Consider the following 18265-nt stretch of genomic DNA (forward strand, 5'->3'; position numbering starts at 1 on the left):
ACGAGGATGAGCTTAGCTTAGCCTTAATTAGGTGCGTGAGGTACCTTAGCACCGTGGATTCCTTGGTCAGTTTCCTTTGGAGCTGTTTCTTGCAACACCATTGAGTGAATCTTTTCCATTTTTCCCCATAGCACTTGCGTGTGCTGGGCCTTCTTGCCTCTCGTAGCACCCGCAGGGTGCTCTCTGGTAGTTTTAGGTGCGCGAATTCTAAGTCCTCAGGAGCCAGGCTAAGAGGTTGAGGCTCTCTGGCTCTGGGTGTAGGATTTCTCAGTTTTCCATGGAGAGTAGGTCTCTTCTTTTTGAGAACTTGTGTGGTGGCCCCTGCACCATCTCCATTATCTGAGAAAACCAGGTCTGTCTGGCCCATTGTGGTGCCACAAGGATGAGCGTCATGTTGCTCTTCATGCATTTGTTGAGAACCCTCGGGATCAGTGGTATCGGGGGGAAAAGCGTAGGCAAATGTTCTTGACCAGCTTATCCATAGGGCATTCCCCTGGGACAGTGCCTCTGGTTGCCTGGATGCAAAGTACTGGCATTTTGCATTCTGGTGTGTTGCAAATAGGTCTATTGTTGGCGTGCCCCATTTCCTGAATAGTCTCTCTGTTTCGTGAGTATTGAGTTCCCACTCGTGGGACGCTGAAGTCTGCCTGCTGAGCCAATCTGCTTCTACATTGTCCTTCCCTGGCAGGTGTATGGCTAGCAGGTCTATTTTTAGTGGTATAGTCCATTTCCAGATTTCCTGTGCCAAGTGTGACAGAGGGAACGACTGAGTTCCCCCCTGTTTGTTTATGTAAAACATCGTTGTGGTGTTGTCCGTTTGTATTAGCACCTTCTGGTTGTACAGGTGCTTCTGAAAAGCCTTGAGGGCTAGCAACAAAGTTTTCAGTTCCAGGTAGTTGATGTGCCTGACTGCATCTGTAGGGCTCCACAGACCCCTCACTCTGAGCCTGTTCATGTGTGCGCCCCACCCCTTCTGGGATGAGTCTGTGGTGATGGTCACTGTTGGGTCCGGTGGTGTTAGAGGTTTCCCTTCTGTTATTCTCTCCCTGGTCCACCACCTTATCTCCTCCTGCACCCTGTGCGTTACAACCACTAGATCCTCCCAACTTCCTGTAGCTTGTGACCATTGCTGTTGTAGCCACTCTTGGAGTGGTCTCATCTGTAGGCGTACATTGGGGACCAAGTGTATGCATGATGCCATCATCCCCAAGATCTTGCTCACAGTCCCCACTGTCAGAGCTAGCCCCTTCTGGTAGTGACGTTTCTCCATCAGTAGGCTGAGCGCTCTCTTTTCGCTCGGTAAGACTCTGCATTGGACGGTGTCGATCTGGGCTCCCAGGAAGATCTTCACTTGCTCTGGTTCTATTGAGCATTTGCCCCAGTGTATGGAGAAACCCAGGCTTGCTAGTGTTCTGGTCACCTGTTCTGCATGCTCTTTGCATGTCCTGTAAGAGCTTGCCTTTACCAGCCAGTCGTCGAGGTAGGGGTACACGTGTATCCCCTCTCTTCTTAGATGTGCGGCCACTGCCGCGAGGCATTTGGTGAACACCCTTGGTGCGGACTTTAGGTCGAAAGCGAGGGTCGTGAATTGGTAGTGATCCTCGTTTACTGTGAACCTTCGCATGTGCTTGTGCTGCTTGTTCATGGGGATGTGCAGGTACGCATCTTTGAGGTCTATGGTGGACAAGAAGTACCCTGTCTTTATCTGTGGGATGACCTCTTGTAGGGACGTCATTTTGAATTTCTGAGTTTCGACGTATTTGTTTAGGAACCATAGGTCCAGGATGGGTCTTAGACTTTTGTCCACTTTTGGCACGAGGTAGTAGTTTGAGTACACTCCCTTGTTCTGTTCTTTGAAAGGAACTCAATCGATGGCCGCTTTGAGGAGGAGTTCTTTGGCTTCCTCTTGCAGTAGTTGCAGCTCTCTTCCCAAGTGCTGTCTTTTTTTTGGTTTTCTGTTTGGTAGCCTTTTTTCCAACTCTATGCAGTATCCGAACTGCATGATATTGAGTATCCACTTGTCTGTTATTTTTCTCCATTCCTGGAGAAAAAATCTCAATCTTCCTCCTACCGGCGTTACATGTTCCTTTGTGTTTTGTCCGTGTAGGCCTCTCCTCTCTCTTTTTCCGTGCTCCTCCCCCAGAGGGTTTGGGTGGTGGAGCACCTTCTCCCGTGTGAAGTCACTTAGAGGGTGGTTGTTCACCGCCTCTCCTTCTCTGGCCCCGTCCATTTCCTCTTGACCGAAAGGACTGGCCCCTGCTTTGGTAGTTCCAGCCTTGCCTCTGCTGGCCTTGGTTGTCATTCTGTTGCCCCTGGTGGAAACTCTGGTGAGAATCTCCTCGCTGACTTCCACCTCTGCCGTTCGGCCTCCGTGTAGGAGTGCCTCTACTCATCCCCCTGAACTGCAGGGCCCCCATGGACCTTGCCGTCTCGTTGTCCTTCTTCAATTGGGTGAGCTTCTCATCAACTGGGGCTCCGAACAGTGATTCCCCGTTGAAGGGTGTGTTCAGGATGTTGTTCTGAACCTCAGCCTTGAAACCTGAGATCCTGAGCCAGGCTTGCCTTCTCTCAGTGATGCCTATAGCCATCAGTCTGCTGGATGTTTCTGCCCCATCCAAGGCTGTCTTCAGGCACGAATTGGCGATGCTCTTCCCCTCTTCCACAAGGTGTGATGCCCTCTCACGGTATTGTTCCGGGAGGTGCTTGAGCAACTGTCCCATCTCATCCCAGGGCTGGTATTGATGCCTATTCAGGAGGGCGTTGGAGTTCGCCATCCGCCAGTGCGCTGCGGCGTTCCTCTCAATTTTCCTGCCAGTTAGATCCATCCTCCTGCTTTCTTTGTCAGGTGGAGGTCCAGACGTTGTTGGGACGTTTGCCCTTTTCCTGGCCATTGCAGCGATTATAGAATCTGCTGTGACGGATCCCTTGATGTAAGCTGGGTCTTGGGAGGAGAATTTGTATTTCTTCTCCGTCCTCGGCGTTACTGATCTGCACGTAGCCGGGTCCTTGAAGGCTTCCTTCCCCTGGTCTGTGATACTCTTGAGCATGGGCAGGAACTGGCTTCTTGTCTGTATGGGGAGCAATGTCTTGAGCAGGAAGTCTGCTTCTGGCTTCTCCTCCTCCATCTTAACTCCATAAGCTGCTGCCGCCTTTCTGACCACCTCATTGTATGCCCCAATGTCATCCGGTGGTGAAGGCCTCGAGGGGTATGTTTCTACCGCCTCCTCTGGGTTTTCGGCCTCGATGTCCTGCCATTCCTGGTCTTGGGCCGTCGAGGAACCTGAGCCGTAGCTTGACTGCTGTTCCCCGTAATCCCCTTCTGTGTAGTAGAGGTCTTCCTCCTCTTCGTGCTCCGACGGTTCTGGAGTTTTCGGCGGCTCTTCGACGTCGAACTCCTCGAGCTCCTGTACCACAGCGACGCTCGTTGCCTCGAGGAGATCTTGGAACTTCTCATTTTTTCATCGAAATCCTTCTTTCTCTGAAGGATGTTCTCCATTTCGGCCTCGAGCCTCTTTCTCTTTATCTCTGCGGCCTGTTCGTCGTCGAGCGTTTCGGCCGCCCTTTACGGCGGCGGCCCTGTCGACGTCGAAGCTTTCTTCGGCTCCTTTTCTTTCGACGTCGAAGCCGAAGGCCCTTTTTCGGGGGCCTGCTTCGATGACCTTTGCTTTTCGCTTGTCTTCGGCCTCCAGGAGTCCTTCTCGGAGGATCCGCTGGGCTCTTTTTCGGAGGATGCAGCTTCGGTCGTCGATTTGTTCAGCGCCGGTGCTCCTTTCGAGGCTCTGGGCTCAGACTTTCGAGAGTCTGCCTCTGGTTTTCGAGGCCCTGTGGGAGTTTTCGGGGTCGTAGACTCTCCTACCTTATCAGGCGTTTTCTTATCGGTCTCAGCGACCGTGAAGTCATCTGGGCCTTCGGCGATGTTGTCCTCGTCGTCTGTGGAGAGGCCCAGTTCATAAAGCGTCGGGGCTTGGCCCCTGCCCTGCATTGTGTGGTGAGCCGTCCTCTGTCTCTCGAACTTGGAGTGTCTTCGGCTTGAAGACGGAGCAGGCGTTGCAGTCTCTGCTCTCGTGGTCGATAGGCAGGCAGAGGTTGCAGACCGGGTGCTGGTCTTTCTGTGCGAACTTGTGGTGGCAGTTCTTGCAGAATTTAAAGGGCGTCTTGTACATCCCTGCGCTCAGGGGGCCTCCTGTGTGCGCATTCCTCCAAGGACATCGAAGATTTCGAAGTTCTCTCCTTTCTTCGTCGTCTCTTCTCTAAAGGTCCTCTTCTCCCGATCTTCTCAGGTCTTCTCTGTTGAAGATTTGCTATATTTTCTCCTTTCCTCCTCAAAAACTTCTGGAGCTTCACGCGACTATCCAGACCCAACGGCGGAAAAAAGAATCTGAAGATGGCGCCCAAGGGTGGTAGCTTCCGCCGGAAGCACGCCGACGTCACCGAAGGTACACCAAATGGTGGGACGTCGACGCCCAGCTGGGCTACGACAAAAAAAAAAAAAAGAGAAAAGACTACGAATCCGGACCCAACCACCAGATTGCGGAATATGCACAGCATAGTGAATCCAGAAAGATTCACGCTGCAAAACTGTATTTACCTGCATTATTCTTGCAAAGTACTATTACACTCACCTGCACCAGGCCTGGCTTGGTTCTAGAAAATATTTTTCAACTAAATATTTTTTATACAAACAAATTGGTCAAAGTTCAGTCTTTGAATGTGTGACATAATTTCTTGCCTGAGTGTGTACAATAAATGCTGAACACTACCCTCTGATAAAACCTTACTGCTCACCCACACTACCACAAAATAGAGAGTAAGGTATTATCTCGGCCTACCTTTGGGGGTTTCACTGGACTCAGGTGCACACTATACCTTACTTTGGTATAGTATATACAGAGCCAGCGTCCTACACTGGGACCCTGGTTAGCAGGGACCCAGTACACAGCAGTCAAAGTTGCATCAAAAACGAGGCAAAAAAAGGGATGGGGGTACTACAACAAGAACCAAGATTCCCACAAACAGTACGAACATGCACACAAACACATCAATGTAAGCAGGACATCAACCTCATGTTTTGAGTTAGGAGTCGAATGTGTGGTCAAGGTGGAAATGTGCCATCTCTGAAATCCAAACCTCTTTAATGTTATGTGTCATTTCCTAACAAGTACGCATGCTATACCATGCACCTCATTAAAGAAGGTGGTAGGAATATATGTGAATCTGCTAAACTCCACCAAACTGTATTTGGTGTTAACTTTATAATTGGATCTTTCATAGATTCAATTTCTTCACTAACACTTAGCATTATAGAAAGAGTAAAGCCAAGAAATTACCCACCATATTAAAACAGGTTACAAAGAGCTGCTTGTCCCCAAACCAGTTTAGTTCTTTCTTTGAAAATCCACACAATACTGTGTGGCTCCAAAAGTGGCAAGTTCTCTATAATGATGATCTACCAAATGTCCCAGCTTTCTTGCCGGTTCAGGAATAGCAATTGCGGATGCCAATCTTTAGAATAAGATGCTTACCTTCGGCTGGTGCTCTTTTTGCTGGAGATTAAAGTTAATTACCTATAACCAGGGTTTCTGGAATTATGCAATGCTGTGGCCATAGTGTTTTTCGCACAATTATTAATTTACAGCATCATCTGCAGATTTTAAGATCAAAAATTGTTTTTTTAGCTCAAGCAGATCAAAAGTTACTAATTTGTCTTTTCATCCTGCATAATGTAGTGATCCCTACAGTAAATTTGGTCCTCCACTGCCACATAATTCCAGAAGCCTTTCCCGTAACTACAGAACTCCAGTGTTGTGTTTTTAGATTCATGTGCAAACAGTCTTTCTTTTTAATAAAGTCTGTATGGTATATCTTGCACACCAGAATGTCTGAGTAATAGTGGTCTCTGAGGGGAGGGTGTGGTTTAGGCCAAAAACAATAAGGTATATGGGCTACTTTTACAACCTATTACATGTATGCATGTTAGTACTGCTGTTGCAACAAATGTTGCAGGGATTCCCACCCAACAGTGAGAAATGATGCAAGCATGCGACTCGATGGGAGATTCAATGCTGGTGAACACATTTATTGGCAAATGTTTGCACTACACCATAAAAAGTAGAAAAAAGAATAATTTCCATCTGCATACTTAGGGATATATAAAATGTTGAAACTTTCCCACATGCTTGCTTAGGAAAAAAAGAAACAGATGGCTCGAAGTAGTTACGTTTTCATACTTCTTTAGGAGTTAGTCATTAATCAGTGATCTGGAAGTCAGCACAAACACTCAAATCTGAAAACACTTAGCCAAAACCCCTAATGCCAAAAAAGTCAAAGAGGAATTACTAACATCGTCATTCAAGTTACCAGTATCAGAACAAGGCACTTGGCCTGGGGCCTGGACATGAAGGGCAAGTGTTTCAGTCTCAAGATTTTCACCTTTTAAACACTTCTTTAATAAAACAATTTATAGAGTGATAGAGGAAACTTCACTTAGGCAAGCACAGTATTTTGTAAAGTAGTATTCCAGTGTTGTAAATGACAGAAGAGTTAAATACCTTCGGTAACGATATATCTGGTAGAGACATAGTCTAGCCGCAGATACCTTAACTTAGAATATCTCCCCAGGCGTCTGAATCCGGAAAATCTTTCTTCCCCAGCAATACCTCTGCACGCCGGGAGGTGGCGTCGCCCGGCTTTGTCCGGACGTCGTCCATGGAAGTGACGTCAATGGAGCCATATAAGCCACTCCCGGCGTGCTGACGTCAGTTTTCTCTTTTCCGCGTCCTAACACTGATCCGGGAAAGTAATACCTCGGGCCTGTTATGGTTTATTATATAGGCCTTTTCGAAGCCCTTTCGCGTCCAAGTTCGATGCCCTTGTGGGCTTCAAACCGTGCCGGTCCTGCTCGCGGAAGAGGTCTGCGACGGACCCTCACAAACTCTGTAGATTGCGTTTGGGAGAGCACCATACCTCCGTGGAGTGCGATGTTTGCTGCATTGAGCTGCTGTCTGCCCGGATATCCCGAGTGGACCCTTCGTGATGCAGGTCTTTCTCCAGCGGGTTATTCACGCGGCGTGGCGGGTCCCGGCACCATCGCCGTCATTCGCCTACCTCAGGTAAGCATTACCACCCCCCCTCCCTGGCGTGCCTCCGAGCCCCACCGGGGCAGTAGGGACTTGGGTTGGGACACAGCTGGCGGGGTTTACCCTGGGGTCCAACGAGTGACCTGACTCTGTCACTTGAGTCGCCGCAAGTAAGCATTTGACCCCCACGCCCCGGCGCGCCTCCGGGCCCCATGGGGGGGTAGGGACTCAGGTTGGGACACCGCCGGCGGGTTTACCCTCGGATCCAACAGAGTGCCCCGAATCTCACACCAGAGTCACCGCTACATCGGGACACGGCCCGGAGGGGCATCCAACGACGTTTAGCCTTTCCATAGTGCTGTCGCACAGCCTTCCGGGACTCCCTGCGGCATTGCTGGGGGTGGTTGCGCGGTGCACGTCACTGCTTCGGCGTATTCTCCCGCAGGTTTCCACCTTGGGGAATGTTGAGTCTACGCCGGTCCGACTCCGAGCAGTCGGGACCTTTTCGGAGGTCCCCAACGCCGGCTCGAGGAGTCGAGGCCTTCGAAGTTGGCTGGCTCAACTCGAGGCCTTTTCGAAGGTCGCCAACGGTACAGGAAACTTTTCAGCTCCACAACGCGGAGCCATGCAAAAAACTGAGATAGCATAGGAACAGTGTGTGTTAAAAAAGAGCAACATCGTTGAAAAAACAACGATAAGAAACCTGAAAATGAGAGAACAATCATTTGGATGAGAAAGAATAGAAAAGCGCCCAGTACCCGGAGGGACTGAAGAGAGCTCACAGAGCACTTGCTGCAAGCAAGGGCCCAACAAATTGCCAAGTCGTGCCCCACCTCGGAGGGGTGGGAGGGAGGTGCAGCACAAAAGATATGACAAACCAGGCACAACTAGTCACCACAGGAGGGAAATTAATAGAACCACAATATCGAAGCAACCTGATTGATGCAAGACAGGTGACTAGGGTTGAAAACCTACAGGAAAGTTCACTACAAACACCCTCCAGAGATTGAAAGACTGTAGCACTAAAGAGAACCCAACTCAATCGACTGCCATAGAAAGAAGGAGGCACAGGTGGTTGGTGGGAGGGAATAAAAACAGAATAACTGCACACATGAAGAACACAGGTGGCACAAAAAGGGCAGTGAAAAGTAGACTTTAACCAACTAAAAACGTGGTCGGAGTTGGGAGCCAAAGGGCTCGACAGCTGCCAAAGGAAGGTGCGAGAGCACGCCACCAACCAAACACTAGGACGGAGGGTAGTCTAAGGGCCCCACGTAGAGCCACACACCCTACCCCAGAATGAGGTGCGAGAGCACACCACCGGAACACCAAAGCCACCAGAAAGAGGGAGGCTAGGTGAAAAGACACCATATGAAAAGGTCTTCACAGAGTGGGGAGGATGGGCGGGCGTTAAGGAATCTGCGGCTAGACTGTGTCTCTACCAGATACATCGTTAACGAAGGTAAGTAACTCTTCCATCTGATAGACATCTAGCCGCAGATCCCTCAACATAGAATAGATATCAAAACCATACCCCACAGGAGGAGGGTCTGCGAAACAACCACCAAATTCCATCAGAACATAGTCGTCAAGAGGCTGACGAAAAAATGGTGGAAACCGCAATGCCAGGACAACAGGCATCAGACCCATGACCCACCTTAAGGAGCATGAACAAGGGATGGTAAAGACACCAAATCCGCATAGGGACGGTGTGAGACCTCTCTAGCACAGACACAGACGAACGGAAAACAGAACTAGAAAGTTCATGCCAACGTAAGAAACAATGCAGCAAGACCTTCAAAGAAGGATCCAGGCATCAGTCCCTATAACCCAAGAGGAACGAAGTACCAAGGGTCAAAACGACATGCCAACGGTAGAGCATACCGCCTGAACACACAGACCACAGTGGAAGTCACAATAAGCAGGGGACAGTCGGAAGACTGTTCGCCCAAGAACCGGCGCTGCAGCACGAGGTCCGTGGGTGGAAGAAAAAAACTTTAATGTGTACTGCCTAGGACATGGGACAACAGTGGCAGGGGAGAGCCCAGAGCCTAGTGGAGACAGAGGAGCCACCATTTGAGCAAAAGCTCAGGAGTTAAGCATCCAGCCAAACGAATTAAAAGGCACCACTGTGAGTGGATAACCTTAAAGGCTATGAACACACAGAGAACACTATCCCGAAGGAAAGAGTAAGCAAGAATGACTGACACTAAGGCAAAAAAGACTTTGTATGCAAGCACCCCAGTGGCGTGTAGAATCCACGATATACACAAAAGAGACAGGAATGTCGACACACATACGTGGAGAGACAAATCCTAAATAGAGGAGTAATGCAAGCAGCACCACGACACCAGTGTGCTGCATAGCAGTTAAGAATGCAGAAAAAAATAACAGGTCCCCAAGGGGGAAGAATCCTGGTCTCCTGTGAGACAGCGGAAACAGACCACAAGACTGCCCATAAAGGAAAGTAAGAAGGCACAGACAGAAACCTGGCGCCAAAAGCCAACACCGCCAAAGACCAACACTTTCCACCAAAATGGAGAATGTTGAGAAGAATACACAAAGTAATGCCACCTAAAGAAGCACCTGTGCCATAATGGGAGCAAGTACTCACACCCAGAAAAACATCAGGGGTGGAGCACAGATCCAGAGGCAGAAAGGAATAGACTAGAGCCACTCCTTGAGAACTATGATTATGCACAGGACAGGCAGGGGCAAACCAGACCCAGTGTCCTGCAATAAGCAAGGAACTGGAGATCTTGCCCGAGAAGGATGTCAACAATGACTCCGCAAAGGTAACAAAGGTGCCATGTTCGCTGAGCCCTGGTGGAGAATATCCAGCAAGGCTCCAAAGGACTAGAGAGTAACGGCGGCTCCATCCTTAAAATGTCTGCAGCCCTGCAAACAGCTTGATGAATGTCCACTAGCCTCCGTGGACCCGCGAAGCGGTTGTAAGCAAGTCATCAGTAGGTGATGGACGCAAACTAAACTGGCCACTTACTGGAGGCTCAGCAGCAGGGTGAAGGCCAATGCTCCACTGGTGCCTGCTCTGGAGAGCAGTGAAATGACTCAGGAGGTGGTGAACCCACCAAGATCACATCCTCCACCACTAAGGCTGGAGACAGTACCGGCGTTAATCGGAGTCGTCGAACCGGCATCGGATACCCCTAAAAAGGCCCCGACTGGCGGAGTGGAGCAGCATCGGTGACCTCCGAAAAGGCCTCAGCCGCCCGAGTCGAGTCAGCAACCTCCGAAAAGCTCTCGACCCCTCGAGTGGAGCCGGCGAACTCCCAAAAGGCCCCGACTCCTCTGAGTCCCCCTCTGGAGTCGAGCCGGCGACCTCCGAAGAGGCCTCGACCCTTCGAGTCGAGTCGACGTTGGCAACCTCCGAAAAGGCCTAGAGTTGAGCCGGCCAACTTCGAAGGCCTCGACTCCTCAAGCCGGCGTTGGTGACCTCCGAAAAGGTCCTGCTCGGAGTCGGACCCGCGTAGACTCAATCTTATCTTATCCAGAATTTGTACAGCGCACGTACACCCGAAGGTTTCATGGCGCTAACTGACAATACTGGAGACTAAATCCAGGGAGTACAGAAAATAGAGGAGTTACGCCGATGTATGCACAAAGAGCCACGTCTTAGGGCAGCTGCCTAAACTGGACAAGAGAAGTAGAAGAACGAATCTCCAGGGTGAGAGTATTCCAGAGCTTGCAAGAGAGCGTGGCAAACCTGCGTCCTCCTTTACGTTGGAATTTGAAGCGGGGGACAATCAAAAGAGATTGAGAGGCAGACAGGAGATTGCGCAAAGGAACATATTTGGGTAGAAGATCCTGAATGAACTTGGGGCTGCGAGCATTAAAAGCTTTAAACGTCATGCAGGCAGCTTTAAAGCGAATGCGTTGTACAACAGGTAACCAATGGAGTTGCCTAAGTAGCGGTCTAGCAGACTGCCAGCGCGGGAGACGAAAGATGAGTCTGGTGGCTTGATTTTGAGCCAGCTGCAGACGTTTGCTGAGAGATACCGGAAGGCCGAGGTAAATAGCATTGGAAAAGTCCAAATGCGACAGCACCAGGGCCATTACAACCTGGGTCAGAACGGATTGGGTGAACAGCCGGCTTATCTTCTTTATTTTCCGAAGCTGAAAGAAACATGAGGACACCACAGCATTAACCTGAGGTCTCAGCGATAACTCATCGTCAATTAGTACCCCCAAGCTTTTCACAGATTTAGATGGAATAGGGGGGGGGGAGACCAAGTTTGGATGGCCAGTAGTGTGGTCCCCAGAAAAGCTTACTCTTACCGAAAAGGACCAATTCGGTCTTTCCGGGGTTCAGCTTAAGCTGGTTACTGTCCATCCACTGGCCTATGAAAAGCATGATGGATTGAAATTGAAGAGCAGATTCAGGGGTATCATCGATGGTAAAAGTGAGTTGAAGGTCGTCTGCGTAGTTGAAAGTATTGACTTTGAAAGATTTGAGCAGTTTCAACAGAGGAGACTTCTAAATATTGAACAAAATCGGTGACAGGGAGGATCCTTGTGGAACTCCGCAGGTGGTGTACAATTTTGACGAGGAAAAGGGAGGGAGACCTACTGATTGAGAGCGAGAGCCAAGGAAAGACCTGACCCAATCATGGGCGAGGCCACGTATGCCGGCCAGTTTGACACGGTCGAGAAGAATGTCATGGTCGACCGTGTCAAACGCGGCCGACAGGTCAAGCAGAACCAGGCCCTGGGGAATGCCTAAGTCAGCATTATAACGTAATGAGTCCAGCACTCATGTGATAACCGCTTCAGTAGAGTGGGCTGGACGAAATCCCGCCTGAGCAGGGTCCAGAAAGTCTGACTGCTCGATGAAATTAGAAAGATGAGTGGTGACATGAGCTTCCAAGACTATCGCCAGATAAGGTAAAAGAGAAATAGGCCTATAATTAGAAAGCATGGTGGGATCCAAGCCTGGCTTCTTTTGCAGGGGCATCACCACAGCTTCTTTAAAAGAATTGGGCACCACTCCTGATGCTAGAGAGTTGTTGAGAAGACTCAGTATAGGCAGAGGATGGGCAGTAATCACCTTTTTTAGCATCTGGGGGGGGACAACAATCATGATGGGAACCTGACTTGACCCTGGCTGTCAAAGTGTGCAAAGACGTGACATCTAGCAGAGGGAAGGAGCCAAGGAAAGAAGTATTGGAGGGAAAACTGATGTCGTGGGGAATGGGGGGGGGTAACTGGAATGCTAGACTTAATAAGCCTAATCTTATCTTGAAAGTATTTGTTGAGGGTGTCACAGAATTCTTGTGTCGCTTTAGGCTTGGGCAAGGTTCTTGCCGGGTTAGTGAGTTTGTCGACAATAGCGAAAATGTCCTTTGACCTATTGGAGGAGCTTTCAATAATTACAGAGAAGAAATCAGCTTTAGCTGAGAGAATGGCCTTCATATAGGTGGAACGGGCTACCAAATATTGGGTTTTCACAGATGGATCATAATGTCGTCTCCACTCGCGTTCTTTCTGGCGGACAATACTTTTTTTGGCCCTGAGGTCTGGGGACATTCCCCAAGGTGGAAACCTGCGGGAGAATACGCCGATGCAGTGACGTGCAACGCGCAACCACTCTTAGCGATGCCACAGGGAGCCCCGGAAGGCTGTGCGACAGCACTAAGGAAAGGCTAAACATCGTGGGATGCCCCTCCAGGCCATGTCCCGACGTAGCGGTGACTCTGGTGTGAGAGTCGGGGCACTCTGGTGTGATAGTCGGGGCACTCTGTTGGATCCGAGGGTAAACCCGCCGGCAGCGTCCCAACCTGAGTCCCTACCCCCCCTAGGGGGCCCGGAGGCGCGCCAGGGAGGGTCAAATGCTTACTTGCGGCGACTCGAGTGTCAGAGTCAGGGCACTCGTTGGAGCCAAGGGTAAACCCCGCCAGCTGTGTCCCCAACCAAAGTCCCTACCCCCCCCCTGTGGGGCTCAGAGGCACGGTAATGCTTACCTGAGGTAGGCGAATGACGCCGATGGTGTCGGGACCAGCCACGCCGCGTGAATGACCCGCTGGAGAAAGACCTGCATCACGAAGGGTCCATTCGGGACATCCGGGCAGACAGCAGCTCAATGCGACAAACATCACACTCCACGGAGGTAAGGTGCTCTCCCAAACACCATCTACAGAGTTCGTGAGGGTCTGTCGCTGACATCTGCCGCGAGCAGGCCCTGCACGGTTTGAAGCCCACAAGGGCATCGAACCTAGACGTGAAAGGGCATCGAATAGGCCTATAATAAACAATAACAGGCCCACGGTATTACTTTCCCGGATCCGTGTTAGAACGCGGAAAAGAGAAAACGGACGTCAGCACGCCTGGAGTGGCTTCATTGACGTCACTTCCGTGGACGACGTCAGGACGGAGCCAGGCGGCGCCACCTCCCGGCATGCAGAGGTATTACTGGGGAAAAAAGATTATCCAGATCCAGTCTGATGCCTGGGGAGATACTCTAACTTAAGGAATCTGCGGCTAGAGGTCTATCAGATTGAAATGTTACGAGATTGAAAATTCTCAAGTCTCTATGATGTTCAAATAACGCAGTACTGTCCTTGTGTATAAGAATGTCCACCAAAAAGCCTTCAACATATGCATTATTAATTTAAATGAATGCCAATAGAATAATAATCGAAAATGACAAGAACATAGAAAAGTGAAAAACAAACCCTTTAGGTTACTAAATTCTAAATCATTAATGAAGTTTCATTTTGGTTGTACATCACTTACTCCTCTTAGTAGCCTTCACCGGGGAGAGAGATGCATTTGTCTTGGGCAATTCAACTTTTTGTTCAGATTCCTGTTGGGTTGCAAGACGCCAACCGATGCTTTCAGATCCATTGGTTGGTGGGTGACTGTTTACAAGATTCTTCAGCAGGTGGAAAAATGGGGAAAAATACAGTTAAGTACACCCCGTGGGAGAAAAGTCCAAGAAAGATGGAGTCTAGATAGTACAGGAATAATGAAATCAAGCCTGTGTGCATGCATGTTCTGGAGTAACTTTTGCATTTATCCCCCACAGAGACAAGGCATAGGAAATCCATCACGGAAGACATGTAATTTTGGATTCTAGCAATAGTGCACACATGAGAAGCTGAAGCACGACCAGTCGTAGTCAACGGTCTTGCCCGGTGCAGATGACTGGGCTGTTTGCCCATCAGGGATGTAAAATCCTTTGTAAGACAATTGAAGGTAGAAGTCAAATCCGGATTGTTTCCCTTGAATCTACCATAAAACGTTTCATGATCGTCACATTCTCTTTGCACACGCATTTCACTGTCTGAACTGCTAGAGTCAAGTGTTTGTGTTGACCAAAGGAAAGAAGAGAAATGGCGCTTTTGAAAGATGGGTGTTTCGCTTAACAGACAAATTAAGCTATGCATATATTTCATGCCCCTCCATGGCAACCGTTCATATGCCTATGTATCCATTTTATTAGCTGCTGGATCTGCAGCAAAGTGTGGAGGTGAATTTCCAAAGGAACAATTCTTACATCTCTGTGCTCTGGGCATGGTCTACTCACAGGTCCACTCAACAAATTCTTGAAGTTTGGAGTACTCTCCAAACTTCACACACAACTAAAAACTCTTCCCACAAAAGCCACACTAAAATCTACTCTTTCAACCATGCACAAGGCAAGTTAAATTTTACTAGCACCGTTGTCTTACAGGGCATTTGAGGCAATACAAATACAGTAAATTGGCAGTTCCCTTGCCACATTTTCAACATTAACAGAGGTGGATAGGAAATCTGTGAAGATTTCAAAGCAGAAATCATGGATATTACCTTCTAAAAAGGTTAAAGGTTCTCAATCACGTTTTTAACACTCAATAAGTTTTGCAAAATGTGAGTTAAAGCTCTACGCAGTCTAAAAGGACAAATTCATAAGGTAATGAGGGCAACCCCACACATTGGGGGGAGAAATATGGGTGATCGATCCCCACAAATTAAGCCCTACTGTGTTCCTACTCACAACCTGTGCGCATGTCACCACAATCGCCTCAGGCCTTGTGGGGGAAGGTGGTGATAGCGCCCTAACTAATCAATGTTTACATAAATATCTAGGCTACCCACAGTAACCACTAGCCTTGTCTAGCATTAGCAATAGAAGCTATGTGGGTCCCTAAACTACAAAACACCAAACAAATGCAGTACTCCTGTCCACCCACATTCTCAAGGGGATAGGGGTTTGAGGTAATTTAACAGGGCCTTGTAGAATTCGTATCACATAGGTTCCAACAGGAGTATGATTTCGGCATTATGAACGGCCAATGAGGGCATCTGAGAGTATGTGGTGGTTGGGGAAATGGTTTTGGAAGGGCATCCTTCCTCCTTCCCTACCCATTTTCACTTACTTGTTGGTACTGCTGCTCTTGCCCCACAAAGAGCTAAGTGTGGAAACTTTCATGTCGGATGGAGACTAAACTAAGATCCACTATGGGCTTATTTGGCTCTTCCATAAAGCATGCAATGTGCTCCAGATGCAAGGTACACCATTCACCAGGTAGGCACTCTCACATGTACAGGCAATAAGACTGCCCCCTCTGTAACAGTGCATGCAATGCTAGAAGTTGAGGTGGGGGAAGAAGACCAGACAATCAACAGGAGCAGCTACATCTGTGCCTCCTTTCCTAGGGGACCTAGATTACAGACAGAAGAGACAAGAGCACCCAAAAAGATACAGCAGCAGAATGCTTACGAAGAGATTCACACAAGTGCATGAACAAGACCGGAGTATATTAACATTCATTACTAGCTTTGATAAATTAAGAATAGTTATTTTATTTATACCTCTCTGCTGCTTTTTCCCAGGCTGAACTTTAGACGCAGTGAACGGCGAACCATCTCTTTTCGACTAATTTTAGGAGAGAAGCATCCTGTTTTTCCGGATTCAACTCTGGAAAACAAAAGCAATTTTTGATACAACATATCAACTTCGCTTCTAGTCCAACGGACCACAGACTAAAATAATCAGTAAAACATAAAATAGCATGCCAAGCTGTTTTCCATAGTTGCATGATATTTCAGGAATTTGTCCCATGTTAGTATATATAACAGCAAGAAGCCTTCTTACCTGTAAGGCGCCTCTGCAGTGTGGGTAGAAAAAGCGGCAAAAATTAAGTGATGGAAGGAATGCTTGAATTAATCTCAGCCACTTGCACTCGCTCCGCGCAACATTCCAGACACTGTTTTACACCCATTGCGCCAATGTTGACAGTGACACGTTATGCAAATCAGCCTTAGTCCTGCCTGAAGCATGACAAAGGCTGATTTGCATATGGTCAATCTAATCTGAAGTGGTATGGTTGGCAAAATAAAACTATAGACTGCCCTGTGAATTACCAATGGCTAAGATTAACTCAAATAAAACAAGGAAGTAAGTTATTCCTACAGGGGAAGGGGGGAGTGTGACAGGCCAAGAATGTTGTGTTCGTTACAGACAGGTGGTAGATGGGAAAATACATGGTTGTACAGGGATAGCTCCTATAAGGAGAAAGGGCCCTCACACACCGCGAGGGGTGTCATGCTTCATCTTAGGGCAGCTCTTCGTTGGGCCAACACTGCAATGCCCAACGGGCCCCACAGTGGAGCTCTTTGCTGGAGGTCTCCTCGGTTTGACGCCGTGAAGCTAAAAGATGGTAGTCAGTGTTTTTACTCATGGCCCAGGTTCTGCGCGAATAAATTATCATTGGAGAATCCAGTAGCCATTTTTAACCACACATACACCATCCAACTGCTACTCACCACACAAAGGCTTCCTCCACAACATCTTTTAGATTCACGACGGCAAACCGTGAAGACCTCCAGCAAAGAGCCCCCTGTAACTGACACAACATTCTTGGTCTGACGCACTCCTCCTTTCCCCATAGGAACAGCGTACTTTCCTGTTTCATCACAATCTCATGGGGCCTGTATGCTGGACCTACTAAATCCCTGTCCCTCCTTGTGAGATTAAGATTAATTCACGCATTACATTCACAACTTTTTTGTACTCTTCGGTTCGAAGGAAAAAAAACTCAGACGGCAGGGAAGCATTCTGAACATTTGCAAACCCACCCTTGCAGTACAGAATAGATGTTATTTGGTCATGATTAAATATAAGGCACACAATACAACAAAGTATTGTTTTAGACACTTTTGCACCCAAAACAATTGTTAACCAAAGACCGCAAACAGGAACACATTCTGCTGGTGCCACAGGTTAGCCATCGCTTTACAAATGTGATTCCCAAATATTTGGTAGCAAGCAGGATAACCTGTGGTGTGCTTTCTCGGTCATGGATATGCAAGTTGAGACACCATTAGTGCATTATGAATGTTTTGGTGTTGGCAGTTTCTCTAGATCGCACAAGCTAGGTGCTGTAGTTGGTGTCCCCAGGTTTTGAATTCTTTGATGTTTTTCCTGGAAGTGTAGAGATCTTGCAGGGTGCAAATAGAGGGAAGGATGTACCATTCGGTTCATGCACTGCAGTACACAGTTGGCCATGTGGCTTTTTCTTTGCAGCATTGCAACATTTACAGTCATGGTGAATTTTGGACCCTTGACTGACTTTCTGTACGCCTTTTGGAGGTAGACTGAATGACAAACAAGAACCTTGTGAATAAGAACTTTGAGAATGCCATGATGATCTGATTGAATGAAATGAAATGAAAAGACAGTTTATATAGCGCGATGGCTACCCTGAGGCGTCCCAGCGCAGCGCTTACCCTCGTGTTGGGCGCAATGTGAAAATGTGGTACTTGTGGGAATTATCTTGGGGGCAGGAAGATTGAGGCAATTCATTTAGCTATGTCCCTTATCATGATTTCATTCTAGTGTTTTGACAATACAATAAGTACTCCTCCAACCTCTGCCTGCACAACTAGAACCCTGGGAACACCATTTGATTTCAATCTTACCTTTCTAATCCCAATTCTAAACGTCTCTGCAGTGTTTTGGGAAACGTAAATCTCTTCAAAAAAACTGGTGCCTAAAGAATGAATATGCTACTTACCAGTATGCATCTGTTCTTGGCATGTAGGGCTGCTAACATTCATATCTATTGCATAGATCGCCGCCTAGTGTTGGGTCCGGATGATTGCACATTGTTGTCCTGGAAGAGTCTTCGAAGTATCACGAGATAGGTGGCTCCTCCCCTGGACTACAGTGCGCATGGGCATCGACTCCA

The 18265-nt window shown here is 48.3% G+C and overlaps 1 protein-coding gene across 2 annotated transcripts in view; it reads right to left on the reverse strand.

Moving 5' to 3' along the window:
* Nucleotides 1-18265, reverse strand: part of LOC144807490 (rho GTPase-activating protein 11A-like) — a 138558-nt gene that overhangs the window by 14757 nt on the left and 105536 nt on the right. For both annotated transcript variants that reach the window (XM_078673129.1, XM_078673128.1), the window contains 2 exons: nucleotides 15888-15993; nucleotides 13827-13965 (listed from right to left, as the gene is read on the reverse strand). In XM_078673129.1, the coding sequence (XP_078529255.1) occupies nucleotides 13827-13965; nucleotides 15888-15993 (245 nt within the window). The remainder of the gene's footprint in view (nucleotides 1-13826; nucleotides 13966-15887; nucleotides 15994-18265) is intronic.

This window comes from Lissotriton helveticus, unplaced genomic scaffold, assembly GCF_964261635.1.
Source record: "Lissotriton helveticus unplaced genomic scaffold, aLisHel1.1 SCAFFOLD_754, whole genome shotgun sequence".
Taxonomy (NCBI): domain Eukaryota; kingdom Metazoa; phylum Chordata; class Amphibia; order Caudata; family Salamandridae; genus Lissotriton; species Lissotriton helveticus.